The sequence below is a fragment of the Leiobunum rupestre genome, chromosome 2, assembly GCF_980474605.1.
Source record: "Leiobunum rupestre chromosome 2, qqLeiRupe1.1.hap1, whole genome shotgun sequence".
Lineage (NCBI taxonomy): Eukaryota > Metazoa > Arthropoda > Arachnida > Opiliones > Sclerosomatidae > Leiobunum > Leiobunum rupestre.
The window spans coordinates 17,923,025-17,944,925 of record NC_143385.1 but is presented as its reverse complement, the minus strand read 5'-3'; the positions used below and the strand labels follow the sequence as shown (position 1 = coordinate 17,944,925).

Here is a 21,901-nt window from a genome sequence, read left to right as displayed (position 1 = left end):
TCTGTAAAACCTAGAGTCTCCCCTGAATTCTGAATTCAGATTATTTATTTTAGCTGACGGTTACATTACATTTTTGGCGTTTTTGGGCCCCCGACATAAACTTTCGGGAACTCATTCTGGTTTTAGTTTTTAAAGTAAAAACTTAAGATATTACGTCTTTTAAAAATGGTACCACTATAGTCTTAAAAAAAGATAGTTTTAAGAATGGTACCACCCTCGGCACCACCAATAGTTTGGTTCAAAATATCTAGCTACTAAAAGCTTGAAAAAAGCCAACTTACTATATAAACTAGCCCGAAATGTTTAATTTAAAACAAGCGCAGTACGGCTTCTTTAAACCTCTAGGAGGTAGAAGTCGGCTCTTGCCAAAAATATTAAAACAAAACAGACACCACTAATATAGTTTTGTAAAAAAATAACTAGGTACTAAATAAAAAGCTTGAAAAAAGCATACTAACTATATAAACTAGCTGACTGAGAAAGACTCTAAATGTAGAGAACTGCTTTGAAGAAGCGCACAAAATCAAATGAAACTCTGGTAAAAATAATGTCTTAACTTCGTTAAGATAAGAGTGACCACCAGCCTTTCGAACACGTGACCCAGTGGGCGAATCACAAACCCCCAAATCAGTGTTTCTTTCAGAAACGTTTCTTCGGTGGGGTTTCTCAGACATCCGGGGGTGCCGGTATCCAGTGGCGAGCGTAGCACTCCATGCACTCCTGGCAGTGGCGTCGGAAAAAGGGGAAGCTGCCCCAAATAAGCTGGAGCTTTCCAGTTTTACCCCCATGGTGGAGGCCCACCCCTTCTAGGACGATATTGCGCTAATCAACAAACGACATTCTTGACAACACGGTAGCTCTCGGACGAACAGGTGTCAAGTGCGGGGGCCCCCTTTCTCGATTTGCATCTTGTGGGAGGGGGGAGACATTTCGCTCTTTGAACTTGTCACGAGGTGGAGGGGAGCTAAGGTCCGAGGTCCTTTTTACGTTTTACGATAACGTGGAAGCAGCTGTTTGTTCCCCGAATAGGGACTTGGCAGTGCCACGTCACAGTTTTTTTTTTCAATTGTTTTATCGTGGGGAGAAAAATATGACCACAATGGCAGCCATGGCCAAAGCTACGGAGTGCCAAGTCTCTATTACAATGAACCCATTTTAAAAATAAACTCGGAATGTTAACACCGCTTAACCTACCCTTTTTAGGCTGCTGGGGGCCCCTGAGGGGGCTCGTTTTCTAAAGTGGAAAGCAAAGATTACCGCCCGTTCAGGAATAAAACAAACTGGTAGTCAACTAGTCATCTTTTCAATGAATTTTAGGCCCCAAGAAGGCACCTTTTTCGTAAATTGGAGGCCTAAAGTAGGCACCTTTTCTTAAATTGGAGGCCCCAAGTAGGCCTATAGTTTTTAAAATGGAGGCCCCCTACGTAAGCCCAAAGATGTCTTCAAACTCTTTATTGTCTTTTTCTGTCTAAAATATTCCTTTATTTTTAAAACTCGTTTGGATTTTGCCTTCTAAAACCTTTAATCGATTCGTTAATGCCACATGTCTTTTGTTTAACCCCTTCACCTTCTCTTTATCTTCAATGTTTGTCATATAACGCAAATTCGAATTTTTTTTTCAGAGGGCATTCTGGCTTTTCTCTTTTTTTACGGTTTTGTAACACTTTTTTGAAACTCTGCATTGGGGACAAATAGCTGCTTTTCGTTGCATTTGTCAGATCTGATAGAGCTAGTTTAATTACAAATCCTACTGGATTTTAAATACAGTCCCTTAAAATGGTCACACAATTCGCCTTGTACACCCTTGCAGCTTTTAAAAACAAGAAAGAGCTTTTAACACATTAAGCAATTCTGTTAGTGTCAAAGATTGGGAGATTGAAGTCTATGTTAGATGTTGTGAAAAAGGGGTGTATTTTCTCTATAACTTCACCCCAGAAGATAATATTTTATTCTATTAAGTAGGCTGTTATCCACACTCCTTCTAAAATTTAGTTTGTTAATTGATCGAGGCAGCTGCTCCATTGACTCTTGTGACATCTCCATGGTCCAATCAAAGGAATCTAAATTTTCTGACTGATGACATAAGAAATCTTTCGCGATGTTCCTAATAGCTAAATCAGGTGATAGATTGATAACTGACATATCAGACTCCTTTGATATTAATTCATATTCAGTAGAGGGGGTTCCAATGTTCATAATTTGAATTTCATTTGGTACCTCTATTGCTACATTAGCAGTTTTGCAAGGGCAATGATATAAGACTTGAGGATTCTATTTAAGATACACTAATTACAATACGCTATCGATGGCAAAATAATTTTAAAATCAAAACCTCATTTTCTTCGGTGGAAGCTTGTAATTTTTCCATTGGGTTCCCTATTGTTTTGTCAACTACATCAACAGTTTTGCAAGGGCTATAATGTGGATTCTATTTGTGATAAACTAATTAGCATTCACTATTGAAGGCAATTTTTGTGATTAAAGTGGCGTAGGGAAACAACCTGGCTGAACTTGTAGAAAAATATATTGTACATGAACTAAATCATTATGTCACATATTCATTATTTCCCTACCCCATTTTTGTTTTCCTAGCGTACCGTATTTCTTTCAGTTTAATCTTGTACATCTTTCTTCGTGTTTAATATTGTTTTGTCATCTACAGCAGCAATTTCATTAGCATCAGAGATTTGCTCTCTAGGGCAGTCAACGGCTAATACAGATTTGAAATAGCTATGATCCAAATCTTGCAAATCCTATTGAGATAAAAATTTATAAGTATATGATATTTAAGAAAAATCACTTTAAAAATACCTTGTATTGTTTGATCGGATCCGGGAAATCCACTGTTGGACCTTTTCCACCAAAAAATGGATGTTATATACAAAGTGATGTGATTTAACATTTATTGGGTCAATATCGTCACGACTAATGGCATCAAGCCATCTTAAGCATTTTACAATATTTGAAGTTGGTTTTGGAACAGGGTAAAATGTTATACCCTCGGATTTCTTTGATTCCTCCCGATTTTTACACGCACGATACAAACAATATTTTTTTACCATTGTAAACTATAAACACACTACTATTTTTAATTCCAAACTATCTAATCCTTCAATTACATTATATTAATTGCTCTCTCACCAACACGACGCCATAAACGAGTCGGACACTGCCGTGACTGCCGCCACGATTGAAAATGTATCAATTATTAGATGGCGCCAACTGTGCAATCTGTACGAAAAACACCGGGTTCCTACCCCCTTTTATGTCAACCCCCACACTACTACTGGCATAACGCTGGCTGGTTAAAATGTATTTAGAACTCGGCTCCAGCCCTATTCCTCTATGCAAATATTTAAAAAAATTAATTCAATAGGGGTTTTCTTAAAGTAAAACAATAAAAAAATGTTTTTCTTCGCGTCACGCGCTTAAGCTTTTGAATACTTTATTGGCACGCACCTTTTGAACGTGGACTTCAAATTCCAAAATCACTATCGACTCGAGCGCGTGCTTTCGATCTTCAATAACTATAATAGCTAGTGACGTAGAACAAACGTTTACACGTAACCTCCTGTATTTTATAGAAACACCTATTAATTAATAACTAATAATTTTGTTTTTTTAATTTTTTTATATATTTTTGTTTTGGTTTTAACAGCTCCCACATATTTCCAAATCTTTTTCTCCATGTGCAAGCCATTTATAAGCGACGATACCAAAAAAAAGATTAGTATGTTTGGAAAAGGTAATTAAGTTACCTTTATATACTTCCTTTAAGTCAAATAGTCAATGGGTATTTAGGTCCGTATGGAACACCTATTAGTAATTAATTAAATTTAAGCAAGTTTAATCTGTTTATATTAATTTATTAATTAATTAAGCTTTGAACACAGTACTTGCTGTTAGGTCATGCCTTAGTCAGAAAATGATTGGGGATAATATTATACAAAGACGTATTGGTCTATTAGATTATAAGAAGATTTTATTTAATAAAAAAAATATTATTTCATCAGTTGTATGAGCCTTTTTCAATATTTATTTAAGACGAATGGAAGGATGCCTTGCTTGAGATGATAGACCATGATCAACTTCCCAAACACTGGGGTGGAAATTTGGTCGACGAAGTGGATGGCAACCCGTGTTGCAAGGTAACTTAATACAATATCCACTAATCAAGAACTAGCTTTCTAAGCAAAGGTGTTCACTTTTACCGACAAATTTTCCAATCCGAAGGTCGTGATGGGAGGGCCTGTTCCAAAATCCTTCTACAAAACGCTGGAAATGGACAGGGATCTGATGAAAAGCGCCACGGTGCCGAGTAAAGGCGTCATGCGCGCGAACATTCAAATTACTGAGCCTGGTTCGGTCATCAGTTGGACATTTGTGACCGAAAGTCACGACATAGCCTTTGGTCTGTCGTTCACTCCGGATGACAAGGAAAGCAACAATAACACCGACTTCGAAGATCAAGTGGTGGTGGTACCACTGGACAAAGCCAACTCTTATTTGGTTCCTCAGGAAGAAAAATGGAAGTGTCTAAACACAGGAAAATGTAAGCACTTTGTTTTTAGAGAGAAATGTGGTGTCACCGCTGAGCCATTTTCTTATCGGACTATAAAGGAGCAATAATCATATTTCTTATAATATTTAAATAATTATATATAATAATATAATATTATTATAATATTATTATGTTATTATATATTATTGCATTAAACACCAGATTAACAAATTTCTGACTTTCATAAAGTTACACTACTCTCCCAACAGAATTCCATAAAAGTTATTTTAGCTTGCCCAAGTTGTCACTTTTTCAAGTCGTATTTTTTCAGTGAAAAAGACGTCTATTTTTCGCGCCAACGCTATTTGTACGTTTTCGGTGACGCTCTACAATTTTCTCATGGACAATTTTCTTATAGCACCTAGCGGTTAAAATTTAAATTTTCAAAATACGTGAAAATATTTTTCGATTTAGATGCAATTTTGGTAGAAAGTGTCCCCCGGCACGTTTAATGTACAGTACAAATTTCAACTTTCTAGAAAACATAGTTTTTGGAAAAAAAAAACTTTTTCGACCGACAAAAAACACCCTGAATAAATATCAGAAATTCATGTATTTCTGTAAATATTATCAATCAATTTATTTTACATTGTGGTGTATATCAAATCGTGATGCCTGTGTATTCTTACGCGCTTAACAGGGAAATTCTCACCCATTTAAACCTGCAAAGATTTAAGATACAAGTTGCATTTTTATGGTCTAGATAAATACGGCTCTCATCGAACATATACAGGGTGTCTGCATTTCATCGGCCCAGGCATTTTTCTCAAAAATTATACTTTCTAGAAATGTGAAATTTTCAGTATGTACTCTCTCGAGGGAGATCGTTCTTATTCGTAAATTTCTGAATAATCGTGAAATTTTTCACAGTCTTAGAAGTGTTAGTTTTTGTACGCTACGTGGTAGACGAAAAGTTTCAATAAGCAATATGTAGGGCATACTCGAAAACCATTAATGGAATTGGCATGGTGGAATTCGGATATTTCGTCACTGAAATATTTGGTCATGAAAAACCAACAAAATTGAAACTTTAGACCAATATTAGGGCCCACGTTTGATTAATAGTACTTAGCTATGGTTCCCAATTTTATATAATCAAAAATTCCTCGGTAACCCAGTCTTTCTTCAAGTATTATATTGACCTAATTTGAGCCTTATTTAAACCTTACCTAAACCCACCTAACCTAACCTAAACCTACTCTAAACCTAACATTTTATTATCATAGCCTAAACTAACGAAATCACTGCGAAATTATAGGCTAAACAATTGATTCGCGATTTTCATAGACAACAGGAAAAACACTAATAAGCATTGCAACATTTATTCGATTTTAATAAACCAACAAAAGTGTTATCAGTGATTCACCATACCGTAAATATTGGATTTTTGATTGTAATTAATTTTTATATTACAGATACACTAACATTCGACAACAGATACAGTTGGTATAGGAGCAAGAAACTCACTTATTCCATTCAAGTTTTTACACCAGATTCTGCTATCACTGAAATTTCTTTGGGTAGTTCAGAATACTAATACACTTTTAATTGTGTTAAAAATTTCAATAAATTTTACATACTAAATTTAAATAAAAAATAAGTTATTTTAATTAATATAAGTTTTACAAAAATTTACAGGTCCTACGCAGAAAATGAAATTAAAATTGTATTATAAATTATAGACAGAGCCGTATTTAGACCCTTCGCAACCCTAAGCACTTTAGTGCCTCCATAATGTATATATCCTTAATTTCAAAAATTGTGGATAAAATTGTATTTCAAAATTATATAAAAAATTCTACATATTAAAGTTCAAAATGTGTTACATTTGATGTAATGGGCCCTTCAATAAAACATTTTCAAGGAAATCGCCAAGAAGTAAATTAATGTTTCCGAGAGCCAGGACCGACAAGTTACTGTTTGTTTGTATAGTGCTTGTTGAAATAATGGAAACCTTTCCCCTGTACGGTATGCAACAAGTGTTTCCTTTGAACCTGGTAGCTTTTTTGATATATTAAGGCTTAGCATAAACGCAACGTTCTGTTTACAGGTGAAAAGTTTACATTATTTGCACAAGCATCAAATAAACAGTATCCTGCAGGTCCAGGCTCTCGGATATATTACTTCCTGGCGATTTCCCTGAAGATGTTTTATTGAAGCGCCTATTAAAATGTATGAAGTTCAACTTTATTCCTATTTGTTTAAAATTATTTCAACCTAACCTAAATGGATTCAAAATGGTCTTGATTCCAGTTGAATCTAATTCTGGACATTGGATCAAGTCAAATTTTCCATTACCGGGTTTGCCATTGACGGAATGGTTCCAAACTGCAAATGACACTGTTGAACCGAGTTTATTTTTTGCGTGAAACTGATTTAGCAGTTTTGGTAAGTTCGGAAAAGGAAATTTTTTAAGAACACTAAGCACGTGCGTATTTGCTTACTGGTTAACGAAAATTTATATGACACCTTAGCTTTAGCTACTTTACCGACGAACAATATTGTGTTGATTGTAAATAGCGTAAAGAAAGGGTCTATTTGCCGCAAATTCCACCGGTTTCCGTGGATTTACTTCTAAAGAATCTGCAAACTGCGCTCACCTCAGTCGCAGCAGCTGCCGCGCTTCCCTCTTTGACTTCGATGAAGGCCTTCTGGACCACTATGAACACTTGGATATCTGCATTTCCAACTCCACTGAAATTGGCGAAGGACTGTTTCTTACCAGAGTCCGTCAACGGCTGAGCCATGGGCACCCGCAGGGGGGAGGGGCAAACGGGCAAATGCCCCCCTTATATGAGCTATAAATGTACTATTAAAGGTATGAAGTTCCTTTCCCATTTTCACTAAGTATGAAGATTGCCCCCCTTTGAAAACTTTCTGCGGGCGCCCCTGGGTTGAGCCGATCGAAACTACTTTCAGTTTAGAAACGAGGAATGGTAACTATAACTTCGCGGGAGGCTGCTTGATTAAACGTGTTTAAGCGTTTAGCCGTGATTGGGTGTCGCCGAGAGAGGCCGAGTCATCGGTAGGAAGGATGAAAATCATGTGCATCTTCCCACCAACCAGTAGCGGCGCTAAGGGTGGGCTGAGGTGGGATTTGGCCCACCTGCATTTCTGAGAGGGGCCACATATTTATATTAAAAAGGCCACATATCTGAATTTTCTTTATCTCTATAAATTTATTTTATTGCCAAGAAACGTTTCTCCGAAAAAAAACTCTTTCAAAATCAATTCGTTTACTCAAAAAGATATTAGACCATAAACAAACAGATTGGGGAGGAAAGGAGCAAAAATTGAGATAAAGTTGAATGGACAATAGAAAGAAAAGAAATGGGCTTAAGTGAATTCAGGCATTCAGGGAAATACCCCGCACACGCCCCTGTTCCTCTCCAGGTCGGATACAAGATCAGTAGGGGTCCAGTAAACGCGACGATAGCGGCAAAACCCCCTTGCTCTTCTCGCTTCTTGGAAAATTTTGGGTTTTTTCGATTTCACAACTATTGCAAAATATGGTCAATCCAATGTTCCCGCTAAGCCGCTTATTTTTGTGAATATTTCTCGCCATTTCGTTTTGAGCTCCAGAACGAGATAGTTGTCTTTTGCAAGTCTTTCTCGAGTTGTTGTTTAGTCTTTTCTGTTCTATTATTTTAGCAAGAGCAAACTTCTACCTCCTCGAGGTTTAAAGAAGCCCTAATGCGCTTGTTTAAAATAAAAACACATTTGGTAAGGCAAGCCACTAAATTATAAGGGGTCACTAAAGTTGTAAGGGCCACGAAATTTTTAGGGGCCAAAAAATAATTAGCCCACCTGTGAAAAAACCTTAGCGCTGCTACTGCCACCAACGTACGGTAACACTAACATCTGCGCTTTCAAACGGAGGTACTTGAATGTAGCTGTAAGGTGTTAACGGTAATAGTTACTTAGTTAGTGTAGGGCGCTGTTGGCTCGCGTGGCATGTAGGGCTTGCCACCACCCTCCTACGAATTATAACCCGGCCACCTGTTTAAAGGCATAACAAGTCGCTAGATGACTTGGGAATAAGGTGGTGCTTTTGGTATAAGCCTAGCTGAATATTATCATGGGCGAATTAAAGTAGGACATGACTGCTGCAAGCTTGTGCGTATAAACGGGTACGTCTCTTTAAAAACACGGTCAAAGGGGGATGACAGAGTGTGGGGGAATGAGATTTAGAACAAATTCTGACGCATTTTCCGGTTGACTTTAGAGCCATCTGTCGGCAGTCCTTGAAAGTTTGAAACTTTTTTGAATTTTATTTTTGATAACGGCGTTTGAAAAAGACGGTTAGGACATGGGCGAAATAAAGTCCATGGTTAGGATTCAGTAGTTTTCGTTAATGATTCGCCAATGGTTAACGATTCGCCTTTAATATGGTTACCTGTAAACATTGCGCATTTCCAAAATGCAATAGCGATAGTCGATATTTTAACAAACCTCACATGAAAGGCGTTACTTTTGTAGCTTTCCCTAAGTTGAAAACTAAACCTTTGTTATGTACACAATGGGCGGACTGGTTGGCGGAATTTAAACCAGGTTTTAATGTCAATTGTGTTAAGTACCAAACTTACATTTGCTCCAAACACTTCGATCATCAATTTTTCACAACCCAAGAATGGTTAAAATCCAAAATTACACCTCCAGGTATGTTTCATAACGCTTTTGATATTAATATAAGTTGTTATTGATCCCTAATGTGTTTCCCAAAAACAGTTCCCATTTTGACAATTGTGAAACCTCAAGTTTCAATTCTAAAGACGTCACTTGCTCCATTGACAACATTATCTACACCCGTGATTTTCAACTCTGCAACCGTGTCAAGCGACTCTGCAACCATGTCAAGCGACTCTGCAACCGTGTCAAGCGACTCTGCAACCGTGTCAAGCGACTCTGCAACCGTGTCAAGCGACTCTGCAACCGTGACAAACGACTCTGCAACCGTGACAAACGACTCTGGAACTGTGATAACTCTATCTACTTCAATGGTAACTGAATCTACATCTGGCACATATGAAATTACTACAGAATCTACTCCAATTCCAAAAAAACGTTCTGCGATGATGACATCATTATTTATTCCTATCACACCGGTTTTAAAAGCGCAAAAAACAGGAAATATATCTCTATTTAGAAATTCTGTACAAAGTAACCCAGAGGAGGAATTTGAAATATCAAACTCAAGCAATGCCTCCGATCTAGAACCTGTCATTGAAGTTAATGTAAATACTGTTGAAACGCCAGTTGGAAAATCTAATCCCACAAAAGCTACAAATTTCCTAAGTTTCCATTCAATTCATTAAAAAAATTTATAATCACACAACCTTCCAAAAGAGTGGGCAATTACTGAATTTGAAAAGGGTTTGAAAATTTGTAAAATTAACTATGAAACCGGAGGAGTGACCATTTCATTTACTATTACGTCAGAGCTAGATTTATCTTTACAAATACTTAATCAAAATGTCACAGAGCACACTTTACTTCCAAATTTTACAAACAAAATATTGTGTCAAGAAGATTTCGACAAATGTTTTGCTAAAGTTTCTTCCCTCCATGTATGTGAAGGTAATCCAGAAGAATTGTACAAAAATATTTTCAAAGAAAAGACTGTTCCAAATGCTAACTTTTGCTGGTTTACCATTGCCATTCGCCACAAGTCATGCTGCCTTAATTAATAATGAAGATTGGAGAAACAGTCAGTCCGCAAGGGGAAGAATGGCTAAATGACGTTCTTGATAAAGGGTTAAACGAGCAAGTTGATTTCCCAAAACTTTTTCTTGGTACTCAGTTAAAAATGAGCCAACTCAATAGTAAAAAGGAAAGGAGGTGGCACCCTCTTGTGGTACAGTGGTGCCTTTTCATGTACCACAAATCACCAGGTTTATACAAATCTTTGGAATCTTCCGGTATTCTGCATTTACCCAACTATAGAACTTTGTTAAGGCATACGAGTGAAGAAGGTAAAAGACCAAGTTTTCAACCAAATATGTTTAATAAACTGGCGGAAGAAACCAATATTAGTTCTCTCGAAGACCATCAAAAATATTTCTCATTAGTTATTGATGAGATGAAAATCAAGGAAGATTTAATCTATAGTAAAAAAACGGAGATTTGATTGGATATATCAATGTCCGTGATCCTTTTGATAGATTGTCAGCAATCGAAAAAGATTTATTTGAAAACAAAAATTCACCAGTTGCAACTCATGCGCTAGTATTCATGGTACGGGGCTGTACAACCAATATAAAATTTTCCCTGGCCCATTTCCCTACTAACGCCTTGTCAGGTGATGAACTCCATTATTTAGTTTGGAGGTGCATTGCACTTTTAGAGGTAAAAGGCTTCAGAATTTTAACAGTTCTTGGCGATGGGGCATCGACTAACAGGAAAGTGTTTACAAAAAATCACGGCGATGAAGAAAATTGCTATCGTTGTAAAAATGTTCACGCATTCGACGAAGAAAGATATATATACTTCCTTTTTGACCCGCCTCACTTGATAAAAACAACACGAAACTGCCTTCTTAACAGTCGCGATGGTTGTCGCTTTAGGTGGATGTTTAAAAATGGTCAATATTTAGTTTGGCAAACTATCATTACATTGTACAACAATGAACGGAGTAGGGCTACCTTAAGGAAAGCCTACAAGTTAACAGATGACCACGTGTTTCCGGCAGTACAAGCTAAAATGAAAGTTAAACTGGCTACTCAGGTCCTCAGCGCAACAGTTGCGAATGCAATCGAAGAAGAACTTGGGGAAGCAGTTTCAGAAACCACTCTATTCCTACGAACTTTCAACAGGTGGTTTGATTGCATGAATGTCAGCAATCTCAAGGAAGGGTACCAGAACCGAAATATGTGGATGAACCCATACCAATCATCGAATGACCATAGGTTAAAGGTAAATCTACAAATCGGAATGTGAAATTAATTATAAATGACTGAGTGTTTGAATTTCTTACAGTGGCTAAAAGATGACTTCTTAAAATACTTAAGTGATTGGGAAAATGACGTAAGTCAAAGACTGAAAAGTAATGGTGAACCATACAAGAATGAAGAGCGAAAGAAAATGTTACTCAGTTTTGAAACTCTTTCAGGGCTTAAACAAACGAGTGAGAACTTTTACCTAAAACAGAGTAGAATAATAGAATTGAAGAAATTAAAAAAACCTTTCTTTTTATAGCCAAGGGCATGGTTGAGATAATACCATTCTTACTATCAAAGGGGGCTAAGTTTGTCTTGTCTGCTAACTTTAACCAGGATCCATTAGAGAATGAATTTAGCAGACACCGACAAGCTTGTGGTTCCAGTCAGCATCCAACATACCAACAGGTTTGCAACAATGGTCCAAAATTAACAGCTATCAAGCGAGGCAATATTAAAATTAGGGCAATTGGAAGAAATTGTCAGTAGAATAATGAAATCTATCTATAAATAAAAGGAAAATTCGTTTAATAAAAATTTGTACTTTAAATTGGAATCATCGGTTTATGGGATACAGTTGGATATTTCGCTTAGTTGTTTTCTCAAATCTTTTTTCGCCTTAGATTTCTTGTTCTTCAAACGTTGCTCTTCTTTCAAAACATCTTTTTCATGTCTCACATGGCCATTTGCTACTGTGTTTATGAATTGGCTTATGACTTTTGCCAACAACCTGTTTCTCTCTTCATTTGCTATGTTACACGAATCGCAAACTTGGGTCCAAAATGTTTGTATATCAGTGTCCTTTTGTATTGCACTTTTGACAGTTTCTTTTCGATCTAATTCCTGTTTTTTTGCTTGACAAAATGAATTGCTATTGATACGGTGAATGTTAGTAAAAAAATGATAAGTAATCTTTTTTGGATATAGGAGGGCTCCACGATCTTGTATCACAGTCCAATTTTTTAATTGCAATTTCTACACATTCATCATCATTCTTATCACAAGTAATTTCTTTTACAATTAAAGCCCCCATGGGTGACTTTTGAAGTGACCTTAATAGGGTCCCTATAACATAAAAAAGGGCACCTTCGTTACCTTTTTCATCATTTGGTAGAAGTTTGTTTGGTGATTCATTGATATATTTTAGACTCATTTCGAAAATATGCAACAGCAAAAAAGTTACAGCTCTAGTCTTTAGGAACTTTGATATTTGAGGTTCCTATTTGTATAAACAAATTGAGGGAAAAAAATAAGTTCTCTATAAACAATAATTTCCATGAATAAAATGAACTTACAGAAATACTTGACATAGTGTCCAAAATAGTGTTGATAAAGCTTTCATTTGCTTTCATTGCTTCTGTGACGGCAACATATTTCTCTTCAGGGGTATTAGTTAAAGCTTCTCTTAAGAGAACTTTCAAAGTAGAGATAGTTCCGCTATTGTTAAGTAGCAATGCCCATTTCAAGACCCTTGCATTTGGCTCCGGCAGTTCCATCTCATTTAAAGTAGTTTCTATTGCACCAATTGCATAATTGAAAACACATGAAAACATTCTTTCATAGTTTTCTTGGTTGACAATGCGATCTCTTCTACCTTTGATTTTCTTCTTTTTCTTCGGTGGGGTATTCTCACTGATAAATTAAAAGAAACCTTGACTACACACTCTAAAACTAAAAAAAAACTAATTACACATACCACTGAAAAGTTAATTCGCTGGCATCTGCAACTTCATCAACATCTGAATCTGAAATTAAAAGTAATTTGGTTGCTTAGAAAGTTAGGGTTAAATGTAACATTTGATTTACCTGATAAAATTACAAGGGGAGGCGGTTCTATTCCTAAAGTCAGATAGGTTTGTAGCTTAAACATTCTAAAAAGAACATAATATTTGTTATTAAATGTGAGTACCAATTTTTATTATATTATAATATTATATACTTACATGGACCTACATAATAACCACACCACGACACGTGCTCGGGAATTCAAATAAAAATCCCCCCCTACAAGAGTCACGTGGTTTGATCTAAAACGGCTATACTTCCTGTTTAATTAAAAGTGACCGATAGATCACGCCACTAGAAGGTGTTTTTCTAGCCGTACGCTTTTTTGGGAAAAGTCATGTCCTACTTTAATTATCGGAGATCCACCTCCCTCGTTCTTAAACGGCGTGCTTAGAGATTTTTCGTTTAGCGTCATCCAGTGCCCTTGAAATAAACAGCGTTGACCAAGACTATAGCCGCATTGGATGGCAAATCGCCAATTTAAATGGTGATTTCTCCAGTCAGTGTGCTCTTCCAAACTTTGTTAATCTGGTCGGCCCCTTCCAATACGTATTCGCCAAATTTCGCCCGATTTGAAAACTGAGGTTAACGCGTCTTTGAATGTTTTGAGAACGGTGAACTTTGTATCGACAAATAGGGCGTTGACGGTAATAGTGAGTGTAGGGCAGTGCTTCCACTTTGAGGGATTTTATCCCTTTTTAGGGATTTTCCAACCTAAAAAGGATTTTATTTTAAAAGAGAGGGAAAAAGCGAAAATTAAGGGATTTTTCGTAAATTAAGGATTTTGGGAATTTTCCTAATTTCCGCTAGAAATATTTTGGTCTAGTACTTCAAATACCGCGCCTCTACCTTTATTGGAATCCAAGAATGAAATTAACTGGGATTCGGAAGTGTGTCATAGATTTTAAAATATTTTTAAGAAATTTTTTTCTTTATATAAGTCGTAAAAATTATAAATATTGTTTTAGTTAAAATAATTGTGAAAGGGATAAAAAGGGATTTATTAGAACCGACAGAGGGAGAAATGAAATCGTCCAAGTGGAAGCACTGTTGTAGCGAGCTGTTTGCTCACGTGGCATAAAGAGCTTGCCACCACCCTCGTACGCATTGTAACCCGGCCACCTGAATTTAATTCATTAAAAGTCGCCTAAGGTAATGCCTTGGGTATTAGCCTAGACTAGCTGATTTTCAGGGTGTAGTTGCCGGCTAGCCCGGGAAAGATGTGCCGGTAGCCGACGTTGATTTGGTCCTGACTGAGTTGGCCGTAGTCCAGCGCAATCTTGATCTCTTGGGTCACCAGCAACATGCTGAGAACCGTTTAAACACTGAAAGGCGACGATATTACGTTGTCCATTTCAATCGAGGTACCATCGGCCTAGACATAACTGGTGTAGAGAGATAGCGAAAGACACGACAACCACGTAAAGTATGTCATGTTCCGAGCTCTTTCACGAACGTTCGAAAGGAAGCAACAGTAAAATACGTAGATGATTACGTGGGAAATACATACATTTAACAAATTCGATAGGAATAGCAGATAAGCCCACACACGGAAAACCGAAAGCAGTCAGTTGAGTATAAAGGGATTTAGCTTAAACGTTTGTATAAAATATAGACATAAATGCATTCCTTTGTACCATGAATAGTAATAATAATAATTATCAGCTAGGCTAATACCCACGTCACCAGCTAGCGACTTTTAATGTTTTTAAATCAGGTGGCCGGGCTACAATGCGCAGGAGAGTGGTGAGCAGCCCTTCATCCCACGCAAGCCAACAGCTCCTTACACTCACTATAGTATGTGGTTTATTTTCGCCTGTTGTCGAACTAAAAGTGTATTTTTTTCAACCTAAAACGTTTTATTCGACTGTTCCGGGGTTATGAATTACTCCGACCGATGAGTAGTATAGTGCCGTCTTTCTGGATACGCGAGGGGGGCGCAGCGTGCTTTCCCCCACGCGTCCCCAGCTGCGCGACGGGGGGGAATGAAGCGGGGAATCGCGATTCCGCCCCCCCCCTCGGGCGCGTGTCACGCGTGCACTCGTGCGTAACGAGCACAGGTGTTAATTAATTAGCCTAGTTAGTCGACCTGTTCAAGGTCAAAAGGGTGAATATTAACGAGCGTGGTATTGTTTTACCGTTAGGGGTCATTGACCTGTTAGATAGTAACATGTGTTTAGGATCATCAAGTAGTTATATTATATGTTTGAATATTAATTTTTGGCGGGAAAGTGTAAGCGTCGATCAACAAGTGGTTAAACTCTATAGGTCTATTACATGTTTGACATGATTTTGGCGGGGAAACGGGTAAAGTTTGTACCTTTAAAATAAACCGTTAGGGTATTTGACCTGGTAGCTATATGGTTGTTAAAAAAGTTTTGGCGGGGATTTAACATGCGTTTATGATGATGTAAGCGCGAAAATGAACAAGTGGAGGAGGGTAAAGTTTGTATTTACTAGTATAAACGTTTGCATGGTTTAATTACCTGACAACGGTTAGGAAACGTCTTTGGGATTATGGACCCGAACAAGTGATCTCTTTTAGTGGATGTTATATGGTTGAACTCTTAGCCATTTGGCGGGTAAATCAGTATATTTGTTTATAACAGTTAGGTAACGTCTTTGGGGTTAATCAACAAGTGGTCTTAAGTAGTAAATATTAAAGAGTTTTATAAGCTGTGTTTAAACGTAAGGAAGCGCGGTAAAAATGACTTAACAGAACGGGGTAAAGTTTGGAGGCTGGTTTTAAAGGTTGTTATATGAACTCTTAGTAATTTGTAAAATTCACGTGTTTTGGCAGCCAATTCATATTTAAACGGGTTCTGTAGGGCGTATTGAAAAGGGTGTCCATGTCTGTTATTTTTAGGAAATTTGCCATATATACTTTAGATCAAGCTTGTTTTTAAACAAGTTGTCCCTAAAGGATTTTTATATATATTAACATAAAACGTCGCATTAAAAGTCGGTAGATGACTTGGGCCTAGCTGATTATTATTATGACATTGTAAATGCATCAAAAACTATATATTACCGTCATTTAACCTTTAATAAGGCCGCGGGGGTAAAGTTTGTAGGTAGCCTGGCCATCGTTAATAATAAGCCTAAAATTTATGAAATGTAAACTGGGTATTCAAGGTTATTTTTGGGGTGAAGAAATTAGGGAGTTTAGTTTTTTATTGGATATTTCAAGTTTTTAACATAGTCAATACGTTAATAACGTGGTAAAGATAGTATATCCTGTCGTCCGTTAGGAAGTGTCTTTGGGGTCATCTCACGTAAACATGTGTTGAAAATGGGGAATTACATAATGCCAAAAGATATTTCAAGAACACGTTTTCCCTAGATAGTTCGATCAAAAAGCCGCGTCACGTGATCATCTGATTTACGGTTATTGAAAGGGGTCTTCCATAAATTAAATTATTATAATCATGCAATGCTGCCATTTTTCGCCACTAGGCTGGTATATATGGATTCGGGTACATGTTTTCAAATATAACTCACCCCTAATAGGGGTCCCTTTTAAAGATTTTATAGGTTATTAATCTAACATTGTCTTTAAGCACATAATTCGTTTTGTCTTACACAGTGTATTCAAGGGTATTTTTGGGGTGAAGAAATTAACTAGGGAGTTAAAGTTTTTAGTGGCCATCTTGGATATTTCAAGTTTTTAACATAGTCAATGCGTTAATGGCATCTTACATAACGGGGTAAAATTTGTATTACTTGTCGAGCGTGGTCATCGTGAATAATATTTTTAATAAGCCTTAGAAAACTAAGTTCAATGTTAAATTCGTTAACCTCGCAGTTTGAAACAAGTTGTCCCTATATTAAGAATAAGCTTGGTATTATTAACAACATCCGCAGCTCTGGCCTTATAAATGTTTCATTGTATACAATGTCTTTACGCACATCGTGTACATTTCCTTCAAAAATATTAGTTTACGTATATCCGTAACATATAACCTTTTAGTTTTACCAATCGGACATGTTTTAGTTATGGGACAATGATAGGAAACTATCGTCTTTAATCATATAATAAACTAAGTATTTACTCTTAGGATTAGCGCGGGTTGAAGTACCAGACTTTTGTTATTATCTGGATATGTTACTATTGAAACATTAACGATTCTTCTAAATATAATGCATTTATAAGTTCGCGTATTGAATACATAATAGTATTAAGAACTTATGAATACGTGGCCACTATACGAAATATTTACATAACAAGGTCGGTTCGCACTCACAATAAACGTTAAAAAATCCTCTAATCTATCGTATATTATTATTCCGTGTTAACCAAGCGGCGCGAGTAATGTTTCCGCAGCGGTTTAATAGACTTTAACATGTACGGTTCGTTAATTTTCGTAAGTGGCAGCCATATTTAGAACCTTATTGTATTTAATTGCCATTTTTCACCACTAGGAGATTCATCCTTTTAATAGCATTAACATAATTTCTAAATGCAGAGCTATTTAGAGGGTGATTTGTTATCTTTTTAAACTTATAGGTGTTGTGGTCAGTTATTGAGATTTTCACTCCTATACGGTTCAATGCGAATTATTATTAATCGATATTGTCAATTATATTAAGATTTCAAATAGAGTTGCAATTTATTCCGAGAGGGGGTAATGTAGTTTTAAATTATGACATACTTTATATAGTATATCAACTTATATATTATACGAACAATAAAAAGTACAGCTAGATAAATGGCCAAAGACTATTTTCTTACATAAGAGCTTCTTTAAAAAATTTACATAACAGAAATACTACACAGACATTTAATAACTATTTTATTTAGATTATAATATTACACTCCTATACGGTTCAATGCGAATTATTATTAATCGATATTGTCAATTATATTAAGATTTCAAATAGAGTTGCAATTTATTCCGAGAGGGGGTAATGTAGTTTTAAATTATGACATACTTTATATAGTATATCAACTTATATATTATACGAACAATAAAAAGTACAGCTAGATAAATGGCCAAAGACTATTTTCTTACATAAGAGCTTCTTTAAAAAATTTACATAACAGAAATACTACACAGACATTTAATAACTATTTTATTTAGATTATAATATAACACTCAGTTAATCGAGTTAATTTTTAACGAAACATGCAAACAATTAGCAGCCTATCGATTTGATATTTTAGTTAATATTGTTGGCAATTAAACTTTAGGTTCATTTCACAGAAAATCATGTGTAGTTATACAACAACTTAAACACAAGTTTTTTTTTGTTTGATACCTGTTTAATGTTAAAGCCGCTTCATGATTTGGTGGCGCTTTGGGTTTTAGCCTGGCTATTATTTAATATACTAGTTTCTTAATCTTTCAGGACTTTTTTGTTAGTAGATTTCATAAACATATTGCGGCAAAGAATACGTTTCTTAGTATAAAAAGCGAATAAGAAAAAAATTCGTTGTGTTTTACGACTACCTATCTATCATAATTTTTTAATCTAGGTTTTCGATGTGTCTGTATTCAAATTATTCCAATGAAATTTAATAGCACATTGAATATTTTTAATGGCAATGGAAATACATTCTAAAAGTACATGGTTGATATAGAACATTACGTGACGTTTTTCAACTTTAAGGCAGGTTACTATCTAGCTTTGAAGTTTTTGAAACTTGAGATATAAAATATGAATTCAATCTATTTGGGATACTATAAAAATAGCTCTAAGTAATGGTTTTTGAAAGTTCATATTCTACCAGAAATATTAATAAAATATATTATAACAAATTCAAGTAGTTTACGGTTATCAGATATTTACAAAGTTTTAAATCTGTTTAGGTCTACGATTTGTATTACTTTTTGTTGTACGAGTTGATAATCGGCTATTTTGTATACTAAATCAATCAAACACCTACTAAGTTTTATTTATAAAAAGAATAAAAATCCGAAATGAGATATTCAGATCACGTTTTTCATGAGCTGTTATTCCTCCGGATGTCATGGACATTTAAGTACAATCCCCCCGATGTTAAAACCAATGCTCTAATTGTATTGGAGTTTATATAACGGTTGTGAGATATTTTAATAAAAACGTTTTTTTCCCGTAGAATGAGGAATGTGTGTTTTGAATAACTTCACCGCGTGCGTAACGCCTCCCTCTGTCTTCCCTCTCGCCAAACCGCCAGCGCCGAGATATCCTGCTGGCTTAGACAGGGCGGATGGAGAGCGTTCGTTTAACGTATAGAGCTAGAACGGCAACAACTTTCGCTTTTTACACGCCAGCTTGTCCCAGCCTTTTGATCAAGGTCTTTTTAAGAGAAACTAATCATTTTCGACACTATTCAGCGGCCCCATTTTTCGAAATGAATCAATTTTTATAGGTACATTTTAATTTATTAAAAAACACAAATAATTTATACAATTAAAATATTTTTATTTACATTCAAATTTATTGAAAAACTCAATGCATATTTTTATAGATACAATTAATTTTAAATGATATTTTTGTAGCCAAAAGGAGTACTGGTACCGTCGCTCTTGAAGATTCGCTTGTTAGACGTAAATCCAACGAGTTTTTCAGCTGGTTTTTGGAATAGCTGCCCCGTTTTTAAACGTTTCACGTTAAATGGGACTTCGACGCTGTATTTCAATTGTTGGTTGCGTGTAGCGAGGTCCTTCAAAGCTTCAAAGTTGACAATTGACTGATTTTTTTTAGTCAATGTTATGCCCTTAAGTTTAGTGACAATCTTTCCAGATTCGAATAAAATTGAATAAGCTTTACATCCCAAGGAAACAAAGGCTTTTATATTTTCATTAGGATACTGGTCAGCCAATGTACCTAGGGTAGTCCCTAGCGGAATATTTAAATCTTTACTCATATAAAGAAAAGCAGAATCAGTATCGACGTAATTTAAATTAGAACCAATTTGAGCCATTAATTTGTATAATTTAATACGGCCGTAACTGGCTACAAACGCGCCTATCGTTGGTGACCCTTTCCGATAAGTTGGAACATAGTCTTCCCGAAAACGAGTGGTGACTAAGGCTATATCATCGTCTAGTAGTTTAAAATCCGTTAATTCTTTGGTTTTATCGGCCAAAATTTCGACTAATTCCTTATAAGAATTAATAAAAACACTTTGGCCTCGATTTAAATTAATGGAATTTTTGCCCCACAGACTGTTTAGACTAAGTTTGCCAATAGCTTTTAAAGCGGGATTATCGGTTATATCGTCTAAATTTAAATCTAACCCGTCAATTTCATTAAAGTCTCGTAAATAATTAAGTTTTTGTTCTAATGTAATTATGTCTTTTGGATACGACGAATTTTGAACTTTGATTTTGTAAAAAAGCCGAATATAGTCATCGAATAGCGGACAATCTTTATCGAATGTCTCTCGGTAATGATGTACTTCGTGAATTGTAATAATTTTGTAACCGTACTCTATCGCTAGATAAAACTCAGGGGTCGTCCACACGTCGGTTATGCTACGCTCTCGATCAGTATGGGTACATTCGAAACATTGTTCAGCTGCACATTTGTAGCAGAGAGTATAATAAATTTTACTATTAATTTTAGCTGAGAGAATAGGGAGGTTTAAATTGGTAGGTGGCAGCACCGTAGCTTTAATCAGACCAAAGTAAGCGTTAACGGAAAAATTAAAGTTACAAGTTATAATTTCGGGGCTTGATTTTGGATATTTATAGGAACTCATCTGGACCGATGGGTACATACTATTAAAATCCACGACTTTGATTGGTCGATCGGGAGTGGCTTCGGCGTAAATTACAAAGTTTTCGACCCTCCCCCCACGAATGGCGTCTCTCGCTCCTATCGGTTTGGTAAAGGGTAGGGAATCGCAGAAACTCGCAATTGCTGGGTCTTCTACTAACTGATCATACTCGTGCTCCCATATACTAATAAACTGTGCATTAGGCCTTTCCTTTTTTAAAACAATTTCGCGGTCGAGGGTTTTGAGATAAATATTTAAATTATAATCTTTTAACTGTTTATCGTAAGCCTGGTGGTCAGTGTGCAGTGGGCATTTATGGTAATGGCAGCCGTAAAATTCGGCAATTATTTCGGGCGAGGAACAATAACCATCTAATCGATAGGGATAAATGACATGTTCGCCACCTAGCGATCGCGCCGTTTGAAATTTCACGTTGAGTTTTTTTTCCAAATAAGCTAACCATTTTAGGGCCTTGACACTATGCCGTTTCCTATAACCCGTCCCCGGAACAATCGCGATAGTGTTTGGTTCGACAAATCTACTAAGGAATAAATTTGTGACGGCTCCCGGCAACGTTATGGCGTTTGACCCTAACAAATCAAAATCAACGGTTTTTAAAAATAAATTTCTAAAACTATCGAATCCTTTCTGTAAAAGTTTAACGTCATCGATCGCGTATTCGGTTAAAACTTTATTTAGATCAAAAACGACGTAACGTTGGGAATCGTACCATTGATTAAATTCTACGATTTCCTCGTCCGTAAATTTGTCGATACCAAAATATTCTTTCTCGGGGAGGGCGCCGATATAATCTAAATTGTTTTCCGTAGCGAATGAATAACAAAAATAACCTTTCTTTTGGACAATCTTAAAAGTTTTCGAGAAATTTCGAAGGGCTGTAGGTAGGAACATGAA

General features: G+C 36.1%; 1 protein-coding gene across 2 annotated transcripts in view; it reads left to right on the top strand.

Annotated features, from left to right (window-relative positions):
* The window catches only part of LOC149956265 (SEC14-like protein 2), a 43,128-nt gene extending 37,012 nt beyond the window's left edge, over positions 1-6,116 (top strand). For both annotated transcript variants that reach the window (XM_090164684.1, XM_090164683.1), the window contains 4 exons: positions 3,659-3,745; positions 4,045-4,148; positions 4,234-4,552; positions 5,977-6,116. In XM_090164684.1, the coding sequence (XP_090020810.1) occupies positions 3,659-3,745; positions 4,045-4,148; positions 4,234-4,552; positions 5,977-6,098 (632 nt within the window). In that variant the 3' untranslated portion in view covers positions 6,099-6,116. The remainder of the gene's footprint in view (positions 1-3,658; positions 3,746-4,044; positions 4,149-4,233; positions 4,553-5,976) is intronic.
* Positions 6,117-21,901: the final 15,785 nt, after the last annotated feature.